The sequence below is a fragment of the Schistocerca americana genome, chromosome 2, assembly GCF_021461395.2.
Source record: "Schistocerca americana isolate TAMUIC-IGC-003095 chromosome 2, iqSchAmer2.1, whole genome shotgun sequence".
Classification (NCBI taxonomy): domain Eukaryota; kingdom Metazoa; phylum Arthropoda; class Insecta; order Orthoptera; family Acrididae; genus Schistocerca; species Schistocerca americana.
The window spans coordinates 134,064,899-134,085,742 of NC_060120.1; the positions used below are offsets into that span (position 1 = coordinate 134,064,899).

The 20,844-nt window shown below is 43.7% G+C and overlaps 1 protein-coding gene across 1 annotated transcript in view; it reads left to right on the forward strand.

Moving 5' to 3' along the window:
• Nucleotides 1-20,196, forward strand: part of LOC124593824 (sialin-like) — a 538,743-nt gene extending 518,547 nt beyond the window's left edge. Inside the window, exon 12 of the mRNA XM_047132173.1 lies at nucleotides 18,363-20,196. Within this exon, the coding sequence (XP_046988129.1) occupies nucleotides 18,363-18,587 (225 nt within the window). The 3' untranslated portion in view covers nucleotides 18,588-20,196. The remainder of the gene's footprint in view (nucleotides 1-18,362) is intronic.
• The last annotated feature ends 648 nt before the right edge of the window (nucleotides 20,197-20,844 follow it).

Genomic DNA, 20,844 nt, shown 5'->3' on the forward strand with positions numbered 1-20,844 from the left:
TTACTCTCAGAATAATTAAATGTATCGTATCCCGCATAAATAAGATTATTGTGCGATTACGCCGTTAATTACTATTGGAAATATCTAGGAGCGTTTATCGGAGTGACCTAAGGTAAAGGGAACATAAAAACCTATAAGATGGCCAGGCTGAGAATCTTGAAGAAATTCTGAGTCAACGAACTCACTCACTAACACCATTGTCAAGAAAAACTTCTTTGTATCAGTTCACGAACACTATTCGTCCTTCTGAGACGGTTACCAGGAAGAATTAATAGAGAGGACCGAGAAGATTCAAACAATAGCGGCACATTTTGTCTTTAGCCTAGTTCGGAAGCGCGAGAGTGTTGCAGAGATCCTCATCAAACTCTAGTGGCAGATGCTGCAAGAGAGGCGTTGTGCATTGCGAGCAGGTTTATTGTTAAAGGATCGAGAGCGCAGGGTGCACCAAGTGTAATGACCACGGTGTGAAAATCAGAGAAATTCGAGTTCGTGTGAAGGCTTATTGACTCCACCATTCGCGAAAGGAAATAAACAATGGTAAGTGGCAGTGGAGATGGTACTGGAGGCACCTTAAGCCACGTACCGTGATGTGGATTCCAGAGTGTGGATGCAGTTGTGGACAGAATACTCTACAGAGTTCTACAACACTTAAAAGATTTCTGTACGAAATCATTAGTACATCTTATATTTTTAGGCGTGGATTTGCGTAAGAAGCTTGTGAAAGTATGAATTTCGAGGGGGAGTATTTTATGTAACGCTGACCATAGGAACGTCCGAGAACAACAAAACGATAGCACTAGAAATTTCATGTTACAGAAGGCTGCCAAATCCTAATTGGATATAAAAACTAATTTAGTGTGAAGTGAGGAGGCAGTAGAGAGAAGAGGAACGTAGTGAGAAGATTGGATTTGTCTGTGGGACGTGTCTTAGGGCATTCAGAAATAGTTTTCATACTGGACACTGTAATGGGGAGCTAAAAACTGCAGAATCAAAGAAATAGTACATTTTATAAAACATATGATAGAGAACTGTCGGTATAGAAAATCTGCAGGGATGGGAAGGTCGAAAGTAGAATGACATAATTAGTTTTAGAGTAGAGTATAGAGTAGCGTATGTGCTTATAGCGTTTCATTTTGATACAAGAAGTGCCAAGAATATTATTTTTCCGTTAAATCACTTAAATAAATTTCGACTTTTAGCATTTACCTTCTTTTACATTTCGGAGTTCCTGGAATCCCTTGCAGATATGGGGCTAGGTATATATTTAAAAATTTATGAAACACCAAACGTACCACCTTATTTCACGAGGGAATGTTCATCGTTCCACCGAAAAAGATATTTGTGGCTAAACTTAAAAACTGTCGGACAGACTGACCCTCGATGCTCGTAAACTATCGTCTATAATAATATCAAAAGGAAAGAAAGTAATTTTGAGCAGCTATTGTATGACGATTGGTTTCAGCAAATATGTAGGTGCCAGAGAAGCAATTCCAGAGCTGCCCCTAGTAACAGGAAGCAAAACTCTGGAATCTTTCATATAATTGAAGACTTTGACACTTTATGGTGCAGTAGGATATCATATATCTTTAGAGGAATTGGGATAAAATACAGACGCGGTTGGGTTATTAAACAGGAGTAATAAAGAGGAAAAATGAAGAAAGGAATAGGTATTATTTAGCATAATATCGCCAAATATAGAGTTGTAGAAGCGAAGGACTTTTCCTAGGAGTGAGAGTATACTGCGTATCATGACAAAAGATTGCAAAAAGTAGCCTGGTATGGGTAAGGAAAGCCTTCTTCAATTAAAAAATCTTGCTGGTATTACATATCGACACGAATCGAGGGAAGAAGTTACTAAAGCGTGCGTGCGGAGGACAATATTCTATATGGAAGTAAAATCTTCGGAACAGGAAGCGTTTCAGAAATACAGTGCTGTAGAGGAATGATAAAGAAGAGTAAAATTATTGGCACTTGTGCTATAGCGTCCAGGACAGCGGCAGATTAGGCGCACGGGAAAGGACAATCATGGAGCGTAATGGGTATGACACATTAGTTGAAATGAAAAGATACACAGGACATACGAAGATACGCAGCGTGCTATGAAGTTGAAAGACTGATAAGAAAAACGTTACGAATTTGCTGTGTACAAATACATTACGAACAGTTATTCGAACAGCTTCTACAGTCTGTTCCAACAGACCTCGTCGGTTTGGCAGCTGTTCCGTGCGCTGATGAAGGAACTTGCGCGCCCTCGGTTAATCTGCGCCTCCGTAGGTCCCGGGGGATGCTAATTACAAAGCTCCGGAGTTAAGCACCACAGGTAGTAACGGCATGTTAGCTGGTATTAAGCGGCGATTAGTTAATTAGCAGCAATTAACGCCCAGGCCGTTAGTGCACCCCGCAGCTGACTTGCGGTTCGATGACTAGGAAATTATGATAGCAAGACTTCACTCGTTAATATCGAGTATCTAATGTAAAATATTTTCCCACGATAATAACACAAACGTGCATGCTCAGTGCACCATTAAAACCTGGCACATAGCGTGTGAATAATGTTGCACTCCAGTCAGAGGTGATTTCGACTGAAATAATAAAAAAATATCTTTTAAAATGCTATGTATTGTTTTAAGTAAGGCAACATGTTACTTCAAATATATACAGTACACTGTCATTTGATACGAGTTTTAGAAAATCCAGGAAATAAGAAAGTTAAGTTTAACCTCACTAAAAATAAGTTCCGAGGCAAGCTGCTACAGCCATGAAAGCGCTTGTTAGTGCACGGCCCAGTCACATTAACATGACCACCGCCTATGTTCGACGTCATTATGCAAAAGCCACTCACGGACGGCAGATGGCAGCACTGGCACTGGAGGGTAAGTAAAGAGTGTCGGGGGGACGCGGACAATGGTGCAGTCGTTGTCGTAATGCCGAAGCGGACAGATTCATCCGAAGTCCAAAAGGGCGTGATCATCGGGCCATTTCCGAAATGGCTAAGTTTGTAAACTGCCTTGCGCGCCGCCGTAGTGACAGTAGACCATGCATGGTGTGACGCCCCCTCTCCGCCGCGTAATGGCTTTGTCGACGCCGTGGAGCTGTTACTGCTACAGGCCGGCCGGTGTGGCCGTGCGGTTAAAGGCGCTTCAGTCTGGAACCGCGTGACCGCTACGGTCGCAGGTTCGAATCCTGCCTCGGGCATGGATGTGTGTGATGTCCTTAGGTTAGTTGGGTTTAAGTATTTCTAAGTTCTAGGGGACTTGTGACCACAGATATTGAGTCCCATAGTGCTCAGAGCCATTTTTTTGTTACTGCTACAGCTCGGTCGGTGGAGTCGAGACGCGATGCGCGATGATGGATGTCTCCGTCGGTTAACGAGAGACGAGATCTGAAAAAGCTCTTAAAAAATCGTTCCTCGCGTAATGATTAAAGTTTGATTGCGAGTCCGCACAGTTTCCTTATTAATGCGAACTGCGTACTCTGATTGTCTCTTACTGTTTGAAGCTGAATTGTTATATGCCCGGTTAACACTTTACTGCAGTAATTGATGAATCTTCCCTCATGCGCATCGTCCACATCACCAAAAGCGAGGATAAAGTTAAATTGCAGATCGTATTGGTCGTTGTTTGTTCGTTGCAAAGTAAAATTGTTCGCTCTATATGACGCGAGATCCGCAGATACTCTTTAATAATGTCTTAATTATCTTGCGTCGTAATATTATATATGTCCAAACCTTCCTTGTCACAACTAACAGTCCACGAATTTACTTCCAAGTTAAAACTGTTCAGTAACTTTTGATGAGCAATTACCAAATATTCATAGAATGATGGAGGCGACATGTTGAATTTCCACTTTTGATGAACAACTTTATTGTTCGCTTTCGCTAAATACTTTATAAACATCACGCCACACGCACACACGGTCAATTAGCACTGGCAGTTCTGTTAGTTTCAAGTATCGTGACAATTACGACAGCTTTAACCGTCGGCGTAATTGTATCTTCTTCATGTATTCGTGCCAATGTCAGCTACTTGAGACTAAACGTGTATTATAGACTTTAAACTTTGGACATTCCTTTGTATAAGTTCACTTATATGAATGATGAGTCCAAAATTGCCTACTTCTATTAATAAAGTCCAACAACTCGGTATACACACTCAGCATACTATCTCTGTTCAAGTCTCTAGTCCGAATATCAGTTCACAAAATTCATGCGTCTACGTCACCCAACAACGACTTTTGGAAGTAAAACAATCCTGTCGCGCTCCGTTCGCTCAACTATGGCAAGAGCTGCTCTCGTATGACTTGATAGCACGATAGATAGGAAGCGACTTAGTTTTTTCGTGAATGAGTATTGTAGATGGATTGAATATCTTCGTTGCGTTTACAACTCGCTTCCACATAAAAGTTATCTCTGACCGTCATTTCTTTGGACTTAACTTTCATGGTATTAATTTGCAGTTATTACTTAGATTGACATTGTAATTCTGTCAGAGACAGAAAAGGACTTGGAAGAGCAGTTGAACGGAATGGACAGTGTCTTGAAAGGAGGGTATAAGATGAACATCAACAAAAGCAAAACGAGGATAATGGAATGTAGTCGAATTAAGTCGGGTGATGCTGAAGGAATGAGACACTTAAACTAGTAAAGGAGTTTAGCTATTTGGGGAGCAAAATAACTGATGATGGTCGAAGTAGAGAGGATATAAAATGTAGACTGGCAATGGCAAGGAAAACGTTTCTGAAGAAGAGAAATTTGTTAACATCGAGTATAGATTTAAGTGTCAGGAAGTCGTTTCTGAAAGTATTTGTATGGAGCGTAGCCATGTATGGAAGTGCAACATGGATCGGTTGGTAGGACATGTTCTGAGGCATCAAGGGATCACCAATTTAGTATTGGAGGGCAGCGTGGAGGGCAAAAATCGTAGAGGGAGACCAAGAGATGAATACACTAAACAGAATGAGCAGGATGTAGGTTGCAGTAGGTATTGGGAGATGAAGAAGCTTGCACAGGATAGAGTAGCATGGAGAGCTGCATCAAACCAGTCTCAGGACTGAAGACCACAACAACAAAAACTTGATGTTTGGCCAATAACTAAAGATGACCTTTCTTTATTGTTCCTTTCTACCAAAACACACTCTGTAATGCTTAATGTTGGTATTTATCGAGACTTTCTGGTGTTATATCATTGGCAAAGTTGTCGTACCTGTCAGGATAACTTTTCCCTGCTTTACATCATGATCGTCTTTCCTAATTGGGTTTTTCGGGTTCATTAGGGTGTTACAATGGGAAAATGGCGCTATCTAGAACCAGTCCCAAGGCAACTACGGTGCACCGCGGGCCCTAGATGACAGGGGCGAGGAATGGCTGCAGGGATCTGCACGGGCGAATACACGTGCAAGTGTTCAGCAACCTTCCGCCCAGATGAACCACGGGGCTACCAGCAGTGTCTCCCCTACGACTGTTAAGCGAACGTTGCTGCATGCGGGCCCCGCAGCAGGTTCCTGGTTCATGCTCCCACGCAGACTGCTGTTCATCGGAGATGAAGGCTGGAATTTGCACATCAGAACCATAACTGGGCGTCCACTGAGTTGCGACAGGTAGCCTTTTCAGATGAATCACGTTTTATGTTATTTCAGGCAGATGGCCGTTCGCGTGTACGGTCCTGCAATAATCGTCGGGAAGGTTCAAACCTTTATCCGACACGAAGAAGATGCTGCGATATGCAAATGATTAGCTTTCCAGAGCATTCACACAAGGTTGGCGGCGGTAGCGACACCTACAACGTGCTGACACGAGGAAAGTTTCCAACCGATTTCTCATACACAAACAGCAGTTGACCGGCGTTGCCTGGTGAAACGTTGTTGTGATGCCTCGTGAAAGGAGGAGAAATGCATACCATAACGTTTCCTACCTAGATAAAGGTCGGATTGTAGCCTATCGCGATTGCGGTCTATCGTACCGGAACATTGCTGCTCACGTTGGTCGAGATCCAATGACTGTTAGCAGAATATGGAATCGGTGGGTTCAGGAGGGTAATACGGAACGCCGTGCTGGATCCCAACGGCCTCGTACCACTAGCAGTCGAGATGACAGGCATCTTATCCGCATGGCTGTAACGGATTGTGCAGCCACGTCTCGATCCCTGAGTCAACAGATGGGGACGTTTGCAAGACAACAACCATCTGCACGAACAGTTCGATGACGTTTGCAGCGGCAAGGACTATCAGCTCGGAGACCATGGCTGCGGTTACCCTTGAAGCTGCATCACAGACAGGAGCGCCTGCGATGGTGTACTCGACGACGAACCTGGGTCCACGAAAGGTAAAACGTCATTTTTTCGGATGAATCCAGGTTCTGTTTACAGCATCATGATGGTCGCATACGTGTTTGGCGACATCACGGTGAACGCACATTGGAAGCGTGTATTCGTCATCGCCATACTGGCGTATCACCCGACGTGATGGTATGGGGTGCCATTGGTTACACGTCTCGGTCACCTCTTGTTCGCATTGACGGCACTTTGAACAGTGGACGTTATATTTCAGATGTTTTACGAGCCGTGGCTCTACGCTTCATTCGATCCCTGCAAAATCCTACAATTCAGCAGGATAACGCACGACGCATGTTGCAGGTCCTGTACAGGCTTTTCTGGATACAGAATATGTTCGACTGCTGCAGTGGCCAGCACATTCTCCAGATCTCTCACCAACTGAAAACGTCTGGTCAATAATGGCCGAGCAGCTGGGTCCTCAAAATACGCCAGTCACTACCCTTGATGAACTGGGGTATCGTGTTGAAGCTGCATGGGCAGCTGTATCCGCACACGCCATTCACGCTCTGTTTGACTCAATGCCCAGGTGTATCAAGGCCGTTATTACTGCCAGAGGTGGTTGTTCTGGGTACTGATTTCGCAGGATCTATGCACCTAAATTGCGTGAAAATGTAATTACATGTCAGTTCTAGTATAATATATTTGTCCAATGAATACCCGTTTATTATCTGCATTTCTTCTTGGTGTAGCAATTTTAATGGCCAGTAGTGTAGTTTTTCTTGTCCTTGGCTCGATGCCATCTACGAGCAGGTTAAAGCAACATGTCTCACAGGTCGCAGTGTACGTGAGTGGCTCGTAGAACACTAGAATAAGTTTACCGTACTCCTCTGGCTACCAAACTCCCCGTATTTAAACCGTGGGTCATCCACGAGCGGTCTGTGCGCGCCATGGATCCTTAGCCGAGAAACTCAAATCAGTTGGTCTCGGCCACTGGAGTTCTTATGGCTCCACATCCCAGCCGATACTCTCCAGAAACTCAAAGACGTACTTACTGTACGTCCGCGCTGCAAAAGGTGGTTATTCAGACATCTGACAGGTGGTCATATTAATGTGACCGGACCGTGTATACATGAAATAAGACGTCTAAAATGTTTACTATTGTCTAACGTGCAGGTATCTTTGTACAGCGCGGCTGGTGAAGGAATTTGCTTTCAAACGCGTCCTACCGCGGCGGTAGGCGGAGTTTGTCAACAAAATTCTTCAGTGAATCTGACAGCACTGTCACAGCACACTGAGGAGGGCAATTTACAACAGCGGTCGAAACGTTGGAAAATTTTACATATTGACAATGTGGTCACATACCATGAAGAATTTTATTGACAGTGCCGACAACGGCTGCGGAAATTTAAGCTTGCAAACTGCACTACTGGCCATTAAAATTGCTACACCACGAAGAAATCCAGATGATAAATGGGTATTCATTGGACAAATATATTATACTATAACTGACATGTGATTACGTTTTCACGCAGTTTGGGTTCATAGATCCTGAGAAATCAGTACCCAGAACAACCACCTCTGGCCGTAATAACGGCCTTGATACGCCTGGGCATTGAGTCAAACAGAGCTTGGATGGTGTGTACAGGTACAGCTGCCCATGCAGCTTCAACACGATACCACAGTTCATCAAAAGTAGTGACTGGCGTATTGTGACGAGCCAGTCGCTCGGCCACCATTGACCAGACGTTTTCAATTGGTGAGAGATCTGGAGAATGTCCTGGCCAGGGCAGCAGTCGATCATATTCTGTATCCAGAAAAGCCCTTACAGGACCTACAACATGCGGTCGTGCATTATCCTGCTGAAATGTAGGATCGAATGAAGCGTAGAGACACGGGTCGTAACACATCTGAAATGTTACGTCCACTCTTCAAAGTGCCGTCAATGCGAACAAGAGGTGACCGAGACTTGTAACCAGTGGCACCCCATACCATCACGCCGGGTGATACGCCAGTATGGCGATGACGAATACACGCTTCCAGTGTGCGTCCACCGCAGATGTCGCCAAACACGGATGCGACCATCATGATGCTGTAAACAGAACCTGGATTCGTCCGAAAAAATGACGTTTTGCCATTCGTGCACCCAAGTTCGTCGTTGAATATACCATCGCAGGCACTTCTGTCTGTGATGCAGCGTCAAGGGTAACCACACCCATGGTCTCTGAGCTGATAGTCCATGCTGCTACAAACGTTGTCGAACTGTTCGTGCAGATGGTTGTTGTCTTGCAAACGTCCCCATCTGTTGACTCAGGGATCGAGACGTGGCTACACGATCCGTTACAGCCATGCGGATAAGATGCCTGTCATCTCGACTGCTAGTGGTACGAGGCCGTTGGGATCCAGCACGGCGTTCTAAATTACCCTCCTCAACCCATCGATTCCATATTCTGCTAACAGTCATTGGATCTCGACCAACGCGAGCAGCATACGATAAAACCTTTATCTAGGTCGGAAACGTTATGGTACGCATTTTCCTCCTTACACAACAACGTTTCACCAGGGAACGCCGGTCAACTGCTGTTTATGTATGAGAAATCGGCTGGAAACTTTCCTCATGTCAGCACGTTGTAGGTGTCTCCACCGGTGCCAACCTTGTGTGAATGCTCTGAAAGGCTCATCATTTGCATATCACAGCATCTTCTTCCTGTCGGTTATATTTCGCGTCTGTAGCACGTCATCTTCGTGGTGTCGCAATTTTAATGGCCAATAGTGTAGAATTTGCTTGCGACTACAGTGAATGTCAAACAAAGGGTTGCTGAGGGTGAGAGGGTGAGAGTAAGATGGCATGCCTTTGGCCAGGCAGTCACGAGGGAATGCAATCTGCGACGGAAGCGCCAGTGTCCAGGAATGTAATTAGAGCGCAGTCGGCAGGCGTCTCTTGATTAGGTGGGCTAATTACGGGCCAGTGGCGGTTGGCTGTCCCTGTGGGAGGGCGGGCGACAGCTTGGATGCCGCGCGACCACTTGCCGATACCCACGTCTGCTCTGGAATTGTCTCCGTCGCCTCAAAGCAAATGCCTCGCCGGCATAGCCAACAGGCGCGAGATACTTGCAGACACGATGAGCTCGCCAGGGGCCTTTCGAGGGCTAATGGAGATTGCTATGAAACCACTCCACCAAGAGCTCTTCGCAATAGCTTTCTGCAGACAATATCTTGTTGGCGTTTCGCAGCAAGCAGGATCGCTTGCAGTTACGGAGTTGTCATTATTCCCACGAATGTGGACTCGAGCTTCCCCTTGTGGAGGTGCGTTTTGTTATACTGCGTATTAACGAAATTGCGGTAATATGGGGTACCAAATGAAATTTCTGTCTGGACTTGTGATTGCCAGGCTTGGATGATGCAGCTTGTTATCCTGAACGGAAAGTTGTCGAGAGCTGTAGATGTAATGTAAGGCGTGCCTCAGGGCAGTGTGTTGGCCCCTTGTTGTTGATGTTGATGTTGTATATTACGACCTGGCAGAGATTACTACTAGAAACTACTGACTTCATGCAAGTGGTGACGTTATCTATAATGAAACATTGTCTGTAAAAAGATTACATCGATTTGATGGTGGTGCTAACAACGGCAGATTTCTTTAAATGTTTAGAAATCATAAACGTAAGGTTTTAGGTCTAGAATGTGAATGAGTCACAATAAGTGTTGAATCCTGCTTTGACGTCAGATATGGGTGGTCTAGGGTACCTGCCTTCTCGGATTGCTAGACAACATTCAAAAAAATCGTATTAATGAGTTTTATTACGAAATGAAAAAGGACAATACAGAACTTCGACAATAACACAGAAGTGTCGCAAGCGAAGAGCGACATTCAAATAAGAAATTTCTTCAGTATATATAATTCTTAAGTCACTAATCTTGAAATGCCTATTCTAGAAGCTGATGTGGAAGTGGGCCGCGACCAGTCGGCGCGGCTTTTATGTCCTCTTCGCATAGAGGCCGCTGCGGTCGAGTTGTCATGCTGGAGAGGGGCGGTCAGCGGGCAATTGACTGACGTCTTCTTTATAGCCCTCTCTGCTCTAACGTTTCCGACTGGCGTGCCGGCCGGTGTGGCCGAGCGGTTCTAGGCGCTTCAGTCTAGAGCCGCGCGATCGCTACGGTCGCAGGTTCGAATCCTGGCTCGGGCATGGTTGTGTGTGATGTCCTTAGGTTAGTTAGGTTTAAGTAGTTCTAAGTTCTAGGGGACTGATGACCTCAGATGTTAAGTCCCATAGTGCTCAGAGCCATTTTTTGAACCTACTGGCGTGCCGTCACTTGACTTTACGCCGTAGCAATGGAAATCAGTTAACTCACACAAATACCTCGTTGTAAAACTCGGTATGGATGTGAAACTGAACAATCACATAGGTTCAGTCGTATCTACTGCAGGTGACAGACTTCGGTTGTATGCGGTATTACAAATCGATAGTGACTTAATTAACTGTACCCTTTACTCATCACTGGTTGTCTGGAACATTCGGAGCTGAGAGCGTCTTTTCCGGCAGAAGTCATTGTCTTACTGCTCTCTTCATCAATGTCCAAGCACACCGTTATATGAAACGAGGGCAATCGTTTTCAGGTTTCGTGTGGAACAGGAACGGTTGTATGCAGTCGAATAGCGCAAAAAAAATGGAGAGCTGATAAAATATGAGTTTGTAAGTTTTCCGTCGGATGGTAGGGCAACAGAGAGTGATTAACTGGTTTATTTTCGGAAGGTGCGCGTAGTTAGACACGAAAGCAGTGGTCAAATCAGTACCATAAAGCTTGGTGAGTAGTGCCTGTTGGAGGGCTGTATTACTACTTGAACAATTATTAAGGCTACCGGGGACTGTTATAGCTTCATGGTTTAATTTGGAATAGCAGTACAGCAAAGGTAAACTTCAGTGCGAATTAAATTTAACTGTAAATATCAGAATGTTAGCATCTAGTCAGCGTTAGGAAGTGCGTTAGTTACGAAATCAATGAACTATGTCAGTTCTCCTAAATTATCGAATTGATGACTTTACGAATATTAAAGCAACACGGTCACGTTTCGAACGAAGCACGTTTTTTGTTTGATCATCCTTTAGTAACGTCCGATCGCTGCAAATAAATTGTTTCAGTTAAGAAACAGCAAAAATATAGAGGGACAAAAGTTAACGCTGGTAGAGTCCTCCGTCCACAGGCCTTGACGGGTCAACCTGTAGCGACCGACCGCCGTGTCATCCTCTGTGAATGGCGTCATTGGATGTGGTGTGGAGGGACGTGGCTTCAGAACGCCGCTCTGCCGGCCGTTGTCGGTTTTCATGACCATGAGCCGCTACTGCTCTATCAAGCAGCTCCTCAATAGGCATCACGAGTCTGACAAGGGAATGGTCCAGCTCTGAAGTCTTATTCGGGAAGAATACAGCGAAAGAAGTGCACTGTCAAAATTTTAGCATCCAAGACGCACTGCAAGTATTTTTTAAAAATTGTTGAAGTTACTCGTTTTTGTCGCATGAAGATGCGCTCATCACAGCAATTTGTACAGCGCTTCCTACCTAGAAAACCACCACTGGAATCACATCCCTAGACGCTTATGCGGTGGACCTCTCTGACGAGGCTTTCCCCATGACAAGACCTGCTGTAGGGCAGAACAAAAAGTTTTATTTTTCCTAACTAGCGCGTGACCGGCTGCGACGAGAGAGTGCATACGCTGTAGTGCTTATACACGGGGCGACACAAGCGAATTTGTAGCACCTAAACCGTACAAATATGTCACATATATCATTAATGTTTTGAATAAGAGGCAATTCGTATCGACAACTGAACTGTTGCATATGTAATTCTTACAAGGGTAGAAGAGGAAAATAAATCAAGGCAGTGTTTAATGTTACATTATTGTTGACTTTGTCAATCGTGAAATGAAATACTTCTTACGTATACATCATTTTACAAATTCTTGTAGCACAGTTATTATGATAATTTTAGAATAATGTAGGCCTATAGCTTAGTAACAATGAAACAGTTCCTTGTTTATTACCCATAGTCGTCACAATAAAGCGAAATGTCATTTGAACGACAAAAACAAACATTTTCCTTATAACAGGCACACATGACTAAAGAAAAATTAATGCTTTCAGGCACTTCACAGTGATAACTCATTTAGTTTGACAGAATTGCGGTGGAATAAAATTTGGTCCTGGCAGTTGCTCTCCTTATTGTGCAGTATACGGAGCATACTTAAGGCAGTTCGTAACATATGCCGATGCAATCTGATAAAGCACAGAAGACTGAAATTTAAGAATAATGTTGTCTTGATAAACATCAAATGGCATAGAGCTATTGGAAATTACTGTCCGGCAATTACTTTAAAATATTTTTCTACTGTCCAAAAACTTATTTATCGAGAGTCGCTTGGTTGTTCTGGGTGGAATCTAAATTTTACTAACAGTCTTTCCGTCGTCCTCCTGAAGACAGAGGTATCGATATGTCGGGGTCATGAGTCCAACAAAAGGAATGAATTAATTTCTGCAACTGGTTCGAAACAGTTTCGAATGAAATGTTAAAACTTATTCTTCCATATTTTTCCAGATTTTGGTAAGTCTATTATAAGATTTAGACACTAAACAGTCCTTTTTCTTATTTTTGTTTGGTATGCCTTGAGGTCTCTGAAGACAGATATAAAGCTTCATAAACAGTAATACTCTCATACTTCTTATTGTCACGGTTGTATATCGATGTGCCGTAGTATTAATCAATTGCACAACAGACTCTGTCTTCTTTCCTCCTCGATAAAGTGCGGTTCGCTCGCGGTTCTTTCGCGAAACATGACTGATCGGCGTTAGAAGCAACAGACATGGGGATAACAGCAAGCTTTGTCTTCATGTCAGGTATGAATTAATAGCATCTCCTCTACACCTTTACTTGAAGTAAACTTCGTTGTTTTGAAATTTCCAATACTGTTTGATTCCTTTAATTTGCTTAACCAGGACGAAGAAGACGTTTAGGGCAATGTTCATCTCAGCTGCAATTCGAAGGTCGTCCATTGATAACGGTGCATTGCTTCTCACAAACAGCTTTACATGGTTCATATCTCAAGAAAACTCCTCTAAAGAATCGTGTATTATTTATTCAAGTTTAGGACTTTATGTTGGTTATTTATGAGGGGTGACAAGACTTTGTGGCCGCCCTGTACAGTAAATCTTTCGGATAATTTCTCTTTCACATTTTCGCGAGTTTCATTTTGGCGAGTATTTATTACTTCGTGGAAGTCTTTCTTCCATTTATTCCTTTCACGGTCTGATTTTACGAAACAAAACCGTGTTTGCACACTGCTTAACGTTATGTGTTTAAAATATTGAATAAGGTTAGGTTAGCTTAGGTATTGATTCAGTTTTATCTCCATTGTTAACACTTTTTAACGCTACCACAAAAGCAAGTGGTAAATATTGTGGATATTGAAAGTGTTGCAAATTTGAGTGAACAGTAATTACGGATAATTGTTTCAGACAAACTATCAACGAAAACTGAAAATCGCTTTTCATATTACGACCGCGTCCACTTATGTTACCTGTTTACCGATGCGCCGTCAACCAAGGATATGCAGCTGCCATGTTGCGCATGCGCAGTCCGCCTCAGCTCTAGTAGGGGTGTACAATTCTGCAGCTGCCTGGCGACCTACGAATTTGGCAATTTTCAATTTTTTTAAAATACTTATGGTGTGTCTTAGTAAGTGAAATGTTAACAGGGCCGTTCTTTCTTTGATTTCCTCCTGTATAAAAATGTTCTGAGCATGTTTTGACATGTGGGACTGGACCATTCCCTTGTGCGTGCACGCCATTCATGTCCTCCGACTAAGGAAAACTCCATGGAAGTACTGTAAATCGAACGTGGGTCTTGCCCATGACAGTCAACCGCAGTGACCACTCAGTTACAAAGGCATAGGATACTCGGGGAAACGAGTTTGTATGCTAAACTCTCGTGTGACCCATCCGAGAATATTATTCAAATGTCTGGACCCATAGCAAATAGGGCAAACAGGGAATATTGAACTCATACAAAGAAGGGTCACAGGTTTGTATGGGTTACGAGAGAACGTCACCGAGATGCTGTAAAACTGCCTTAGAAGCTTGAAGGTAGACGGGAATTACCCTGCGATGCCCACTTACAGTGTTTTGCGAACCAGTACTGAATAACGCTCCAGAAGGAAACTGAAAATGATCATATCTAAGCAGGTGATGCAGAAACGCTATACTTGTGTGGAGCATTCGCAGATGGCAGGAAATGCGTCTTGCGGTGTTCAGAGTAGGAATGAAGCATAGCGGCAGAACATGGCGGGCCCTACAGAACTATATTTGACTTTCTGATACTCTGATTTTTTTTTAAAAATTTCAAGTGTCATGCTGGGATAGCAAAAAAAGTAGACATGCCTGGTCAGCATTAAGGAGACCAGTTCTTGCAATTAACTTGCTTTCATTACGGTCGTACGGTGGACATGCTAAGCTTAATAAAACCGTCTCGTTTTCCGGCCGCGTCATTTCGACTAAAATCTCAAGCTTTCGACAGCTGTTTCCTCCATCGCTATAAATAGTAAAACTACTGGCAGCCATGGCGGCGGGGTGTTCCGCTTAATTTAGCTTTCATCACCTCGAAAAAGTAGTTATGTGATTTCTCTTTTATTTTATTTTTAACGTTAAATGTCCACGGTCCTGATTCATACTGAAACCTCCGTACTACAGCAGACCAACACGATTTCTTAAGCCATCCAGATTGACGTGACACGACTTACCGAAAACGTATTACCGCACGATAATTGATCAGTCGGTTGCGCCATTTTGATTTTTCTCCTTCAGTATCGTTCTATGGTACTGTGGTGTAGGGACTGTAATGTGTACCAGGCTTGGGACGCAGTTCCCAGCCCTAAAACCTCACACTTTTCTACAGATGTCACTGTTACAGGCTCCGTTGACTAGGTCTGATAGCAATCGAATTGGTGGAGAAAGTGGCGCTCTTGTTACAGATCCCTAGCACTCCTGAAAAGATGAGAAACGTTAGCTTTAAAAATGTATCTGCGACTAAGCGTTTACTTAATAAATACTGATAAAAACGAATTTAATGCATGTGAAAGAATTTAAGCATTTACTTAATAAATACTGATAAAAACGAATTTAAAGATGGGAGGAACCGGGGCATAAACAGTGGAATGACATCTGTCTAGCAAAACTAGACTGAATGTGACAACAGCACTCAGATATGAAACGTTTTACGACTTTGCGCATAAATACCCTCTGTCCTGAATATTAGGAGAAGCTTTATGAAAACAATCTATTACTTGAAGCTAGTTTAATAAAGAACGCCACCTCACCAGTGGGAGCACACAGTGCATCCGGGAACATGGTCGATCATGCTGGTCCAGCTTTATGATGTTGGGAGAGATAATGTTGGATGGATGTACTGACCCCAACATCTTTGAACTCTTTACACTCCCAGGCAACGTTATTGCGACACTTTACTCATTCTCCACGAGCGTGTTTTCAAGGGTGCATTCAGTCCTGACTTCATTTTTATGGGTGACAATGCGCAGTGGCAAAGAAGAACGGCGGTGAAGGAAATTTTGTAAGGAGAGGAAGTTCGGCTAAGGACTGGCCTACACGTTCCCCTGGCTTAAATCCCTTCGAGCGCCTTTTGGTATGTTTTGGAGGGACGAATTGCAAGACGTCCATATGCACCAGTGATCAACCAATAGCCGTCAAACGTGCTGGTGAAGGAATGGAACGCCTTACAGCAAGAACTCCTTGGCTAGCATGGCAGCACATGGCGAGCATGCACTGGCGTCCGTAGTAATCACAAACCCTAGTAAGATCCATTTCTCGCCGTTTGCGACGTCCAGGGAACCATCATGATTCGCGGTCACTTCATTGTAATTATTATCTTTGAATAAAATTGTTATTTCTATTCGTCTCCTTGCGTATCTCCTTCAGTAATCTTGTACTGTACTGTACTAAATTGTAGCAGTTGTTTCTATGTATGGTCCAAGTTTCATCGACCTCTGTTACTTGGCAGTGGCACTTCATGCTCATGTTACTTTTGTCCTTAAGTTTTGGAGACCAGAGTAATTTCCTGACTTGATAGATCACAAAATTTCCATATAAAATTTTTCGTCTCGACTTCCTTTGCACCACTGTGTTACGTGTAAACATTTATCCTTTACACACTGCAGTCATACGGCAGTCTGCGAGTATGTAAACGAAAATAAAAATAAAGGCTCATGTCATTTTTACGAGGAGAGTCAGTTTTTCCAGTGATGATTAAAACTTCGACTGTCCTCGTGCTCGATTACGCTGGTTTGGAGCTTGCACACTGATGTTGTCGGGAGAGGGTTGTGCTAGGAGGGGCGTTCAATAAGTCATGCAACACTTTTTTTCTCGGCCGGTTTCGGTTGAATAAGTGCGGTATTTGTTGTGCTACATCGTGGAATATTCCCGCTTCATACCCCATAGTATCATGAAGTTCCGATAGGTGGCGGAGCTATACGTAGCCCTCAACATGAAGTCTGTAACGGAGTAGAATTCCAAGCAGAGAGCTGTCATTTTCTTTTGGCGGAAAACCAAAGCATCGCGGATGTTCATAGGTGCTTGCAAGAGGTCTGCGGAGACCTGGCAGTGAACAAAAGCACTCGCAGACGCGTCCGGTAGGTTGCATAGAGGTGTGACTGCTGCAGTGTCGGAACGTGCGGACACTCTCATTCGTGGTGATCGACGTATCATAATCGAACACCTCACTGCTGAAAAAAATGGTTCAAATGGCTCTGAGCACTATGAGACATAACTTCTGAGGTCATCAGTCCCCTAGAACTTAGAACTACTTAAACCTAACCTAAGGACATCACACACATCCATGCCCGAGACAGGATTCGAACCTGCGACCGTAGCGGTCGCGCTTTTCCAGACTGAACCGCCTAGAACCGCTCGGCCACACCGGCCGGCCCTCACTACTGAACTTGACGTCTGTGTTGGTAGTGCTGACATACTCTTCTATCAGTAGGGTGGTCCACAAAGAACAACGAAACTGCTTGCGCATTACAAGGCTGATAAGGAGAATTTTTTGTCGAAAATCGTTACGGCCAATGAAAGATAAGTTCGTCACCTCGAACCGGATGCAAATTGGCAATCCATGGAGTGGCAGAACACCACCTCTCCTCCGAAGAAAAAGTTCAGTGCCGCATCCTCAGCCTATAAAACCAGTGGAACGGTCTTCTGGGACTCTGAAGGGGTTATTCTGTTTGATGACCTCTCTCATGGTGTGGCGATCAGATCTGAAGTGTATTGTGCTACCCACAGACAACTGAAGAAACGACTTCAGCGTGTTCGTCACCACAGCAATGTAAACGAATTTTTCCTTTTCCGTGACAACGTCGGGCCTCACACAAGTCTGCGAACTCGAGAGGAGCTCACAGAACTTCATTGGACTTTGCTTTCTCATCCCCCTGTCCGCCCCTGGTAGCTGAGTGGTCATCGTGACGGAATGTCATGCCTAATGGTGCGGGTTCGATTCCCGGCTGGGTCGGAGATTTTCTCCGCTCAGGGACTGGGTGTTGTGTTGTCCTTATCATCATCATTTCATCCCCATCGACACGCAAGTCGCCGAAGTGGCGTGAACTCGAAAGACTTGCACTAGGCGAACGGTCTACCCGACGGGAGGCCCTAGCCACACGGCATTTCCATTTTCTCATCCCCCTCTACATCCCTGATCTCACACCTTCCAACTTCCATTTGTTTGGCTCAATGAGGGTCGGAAATCAGTATGTGGATGATGGAAGGCAATTGGCTTAGATACTGACCAATAGCGTCGTACTATGCGAGCATACAGGCTCTCCCAGTGAGGTGACTTGAGACCATTGCATTGAAGGGAGATTCTATTGAAAAAGTGGCTTTTGTAGCCGAATGAGTGAGGAATAATATGGTGTACTGGAATCCCGAATAGAGCCAACCTGCTTTCAGAGAAAAAAAGAAAATGTGTTGCATTACTTGTTGTACACCCCTCGTAGTTTCTGGCCGTGTCGTACTCCGTGAGAATTGACTGTCTGTCTGTCTGCCGCAGCCGCGGACGCTGTCGGAGTGGCGTCCGGTGTTCGGGGTGACGTCTGCCGTGTCTTTGACGAGCTGCGTGGTGTACCTGGCTGCGGGCAGCGGCGAGGTGCAGCCCTGGAACCACGCGCCGTGCCCCGCCGCGCGAAACGACCAGCGCGACCAGGAGCTGCGGCTGCGCCCCGACCGCGACCACGACCAGAACCACGACCACGACCGCGAGGACGAGGCCGCCTGAGCAGCCGCACCGCCTGCTGCCTGCTACTTCACTGCCACCAGCCGCGCCCCCGCTGCTGGGCTCACCGCAATCACTGCCGGCTGTCGCCGACGTTTACAGAATAGCTGACCTCAGAGTACAAGTGCCTTACTCTACTACAGATCCCTATGTAAAGCACGCCAACACGGATAAATGCTGAATGTGTGGATTACTAACTTCGTGTTTTTCGAACTAAAATAGATTAAAATTTCTCACGCTGGGAAATCAGAAAGAGCGTTCTTTTATTTGGTAAAACCTTTCTAAAGCTAATACCGCATAAATATTTCTTCACTTACAACCAGTTTCGAAAGACTTTCCTGTCATGTTCGAGTCTCGAAAATTTTTTATTGTTAAACTTCTTCATTTTGAGTTGAAGTTTCACACACAAGTTGTTACGTTAATAGATAGAAATGCAACACATTATACAAATGTTCGTCAAGGATAAAACATTTAAAATCAAGAAACACATGGCAATGTGCGCATATGTAGCACACACGGGTTATTTTTACTTCGTAAAACTAGCAGTACACAGTAAAATGCGTAGTAGCAGGTAACAATCCCCCGTGAGCACTACATATGCATATGTGCCATGTGCACAAAATGTTTTTTTTTTCATTTTAAATATTTTATTTACGACGAACTTTTGTCTAATGTGCAACATTTTATCCTCTAACACGACAGCTTGACTTGAGGTTCCAGCTCAAAATGAACACGTTTTATCAGAAAAATTGATGACCTATGTCAAAACTAGTTGTTGTAAATAAATAAACATTTACGTTAGCTTGGTTTTAGAAAGTTTTTACCAAATAAAATAGACATGGACGCAACCACTTGAACTGTGAGGCTTTATTTTTAAATTCACGACGGGTTTCGCGCCAACAAATGCCCATCATCAGGTGAAGTTAGTCGTGTGATGCCACCTCGAGTGCCGCGAGACAGGGTGATGTCAGGGCGAAATAACCGTCTACTAATCGGATGGTATGGAACTGCTGTATTTCTTTACGTTGAAACCATTATAAAACATCATCATTAGCACTAACACTGGCAACAACAGCGTGAAATGCTGGTTCAAGTCTGTACCTTCCAGCAGCATGTGTGTGGTGTAATGAATGAAAAGTGTTGGCAATCTGATAAACTTAGGACAATGCTAGAACTTAGGTAGTTTACGTATTTTCAAAGTGGACTATGCGAGTAATATTTTTACCATTCAGTAAATCCAGAAGCTAATTTAGTTTCTAGTTTTCTAGTATTTGTTATGGGTTTCTATGTTCTCTTTGAATCTGACAAGTTGACTGGACTCCTTACTTCAACTGTTGTACTGAATGAACATCAAGTTTTCATATTTTGTTATAAATATAGATTGAACTTGAGTTATAATAGTAATTTATAAATTTATATGAATCTCTTAAACAAGGTTTACTACGTTCTTTCTTAATGAGAGAGCAGAGATGCCGTGCGATTGTGAAAACCAGATGTGCCAATGTTATAAATGGTGTTAATTCAAATTTTAAACATACTGTTTGGTTGTTCCAGTTGGGTATCACATTTGGTTTTTATTTTATGAACTGATAATAAATAAAAATTTATATGATGCAGTGTTTCAGTTTCAAAAAATACTGTAATGGAGTAAGAAACGAGGATAAATATATAAGTGCTAAAATGCACTAATACAACTAGAGGTATGTAACTGTTCAGTTTGTATAGACATAATTCGAAAGATAGACTGACGTAATTACAAAAGAAACCTGCATCTACCAATATATTCGGAGTGAAGGGCTATGAAGAGCTACTGGTGGTCGATATGAGCGCGTCTCTTCTCGCAATACAAGAAGAAAATTGAAGCACTATATGTAAACGATGCTCATCAGTCCGAAGACTGATTGGATGAAACTCTTCTCTCTATCCTGTGCAACCCTTTTATCTCCAAATTGCAACTTACATCGTTTGGAACCTATTTACTGCATTCATCTCTATGTACCCCTCTAAAATTTTTATCTCCCAAACCTTCCTCCACTACTAAACTGACGATCCCTTGATGTATCAGAAAGTGTCTTATCAATAGATTCCTTCTTTCAGTCAAGTTGTGCCAAAAATCTCTCGTTTAGTCCAGTACCTCCCATTGTTTATGTGATCCACCCATCTAATCCTCAGCATTCTTCTGCAGCACCACCTTTCAAAACATGTATTTTTTTCTTGTCTAAACTGTTTATCATCACCGATTCACTTTTAGACGAGGCTA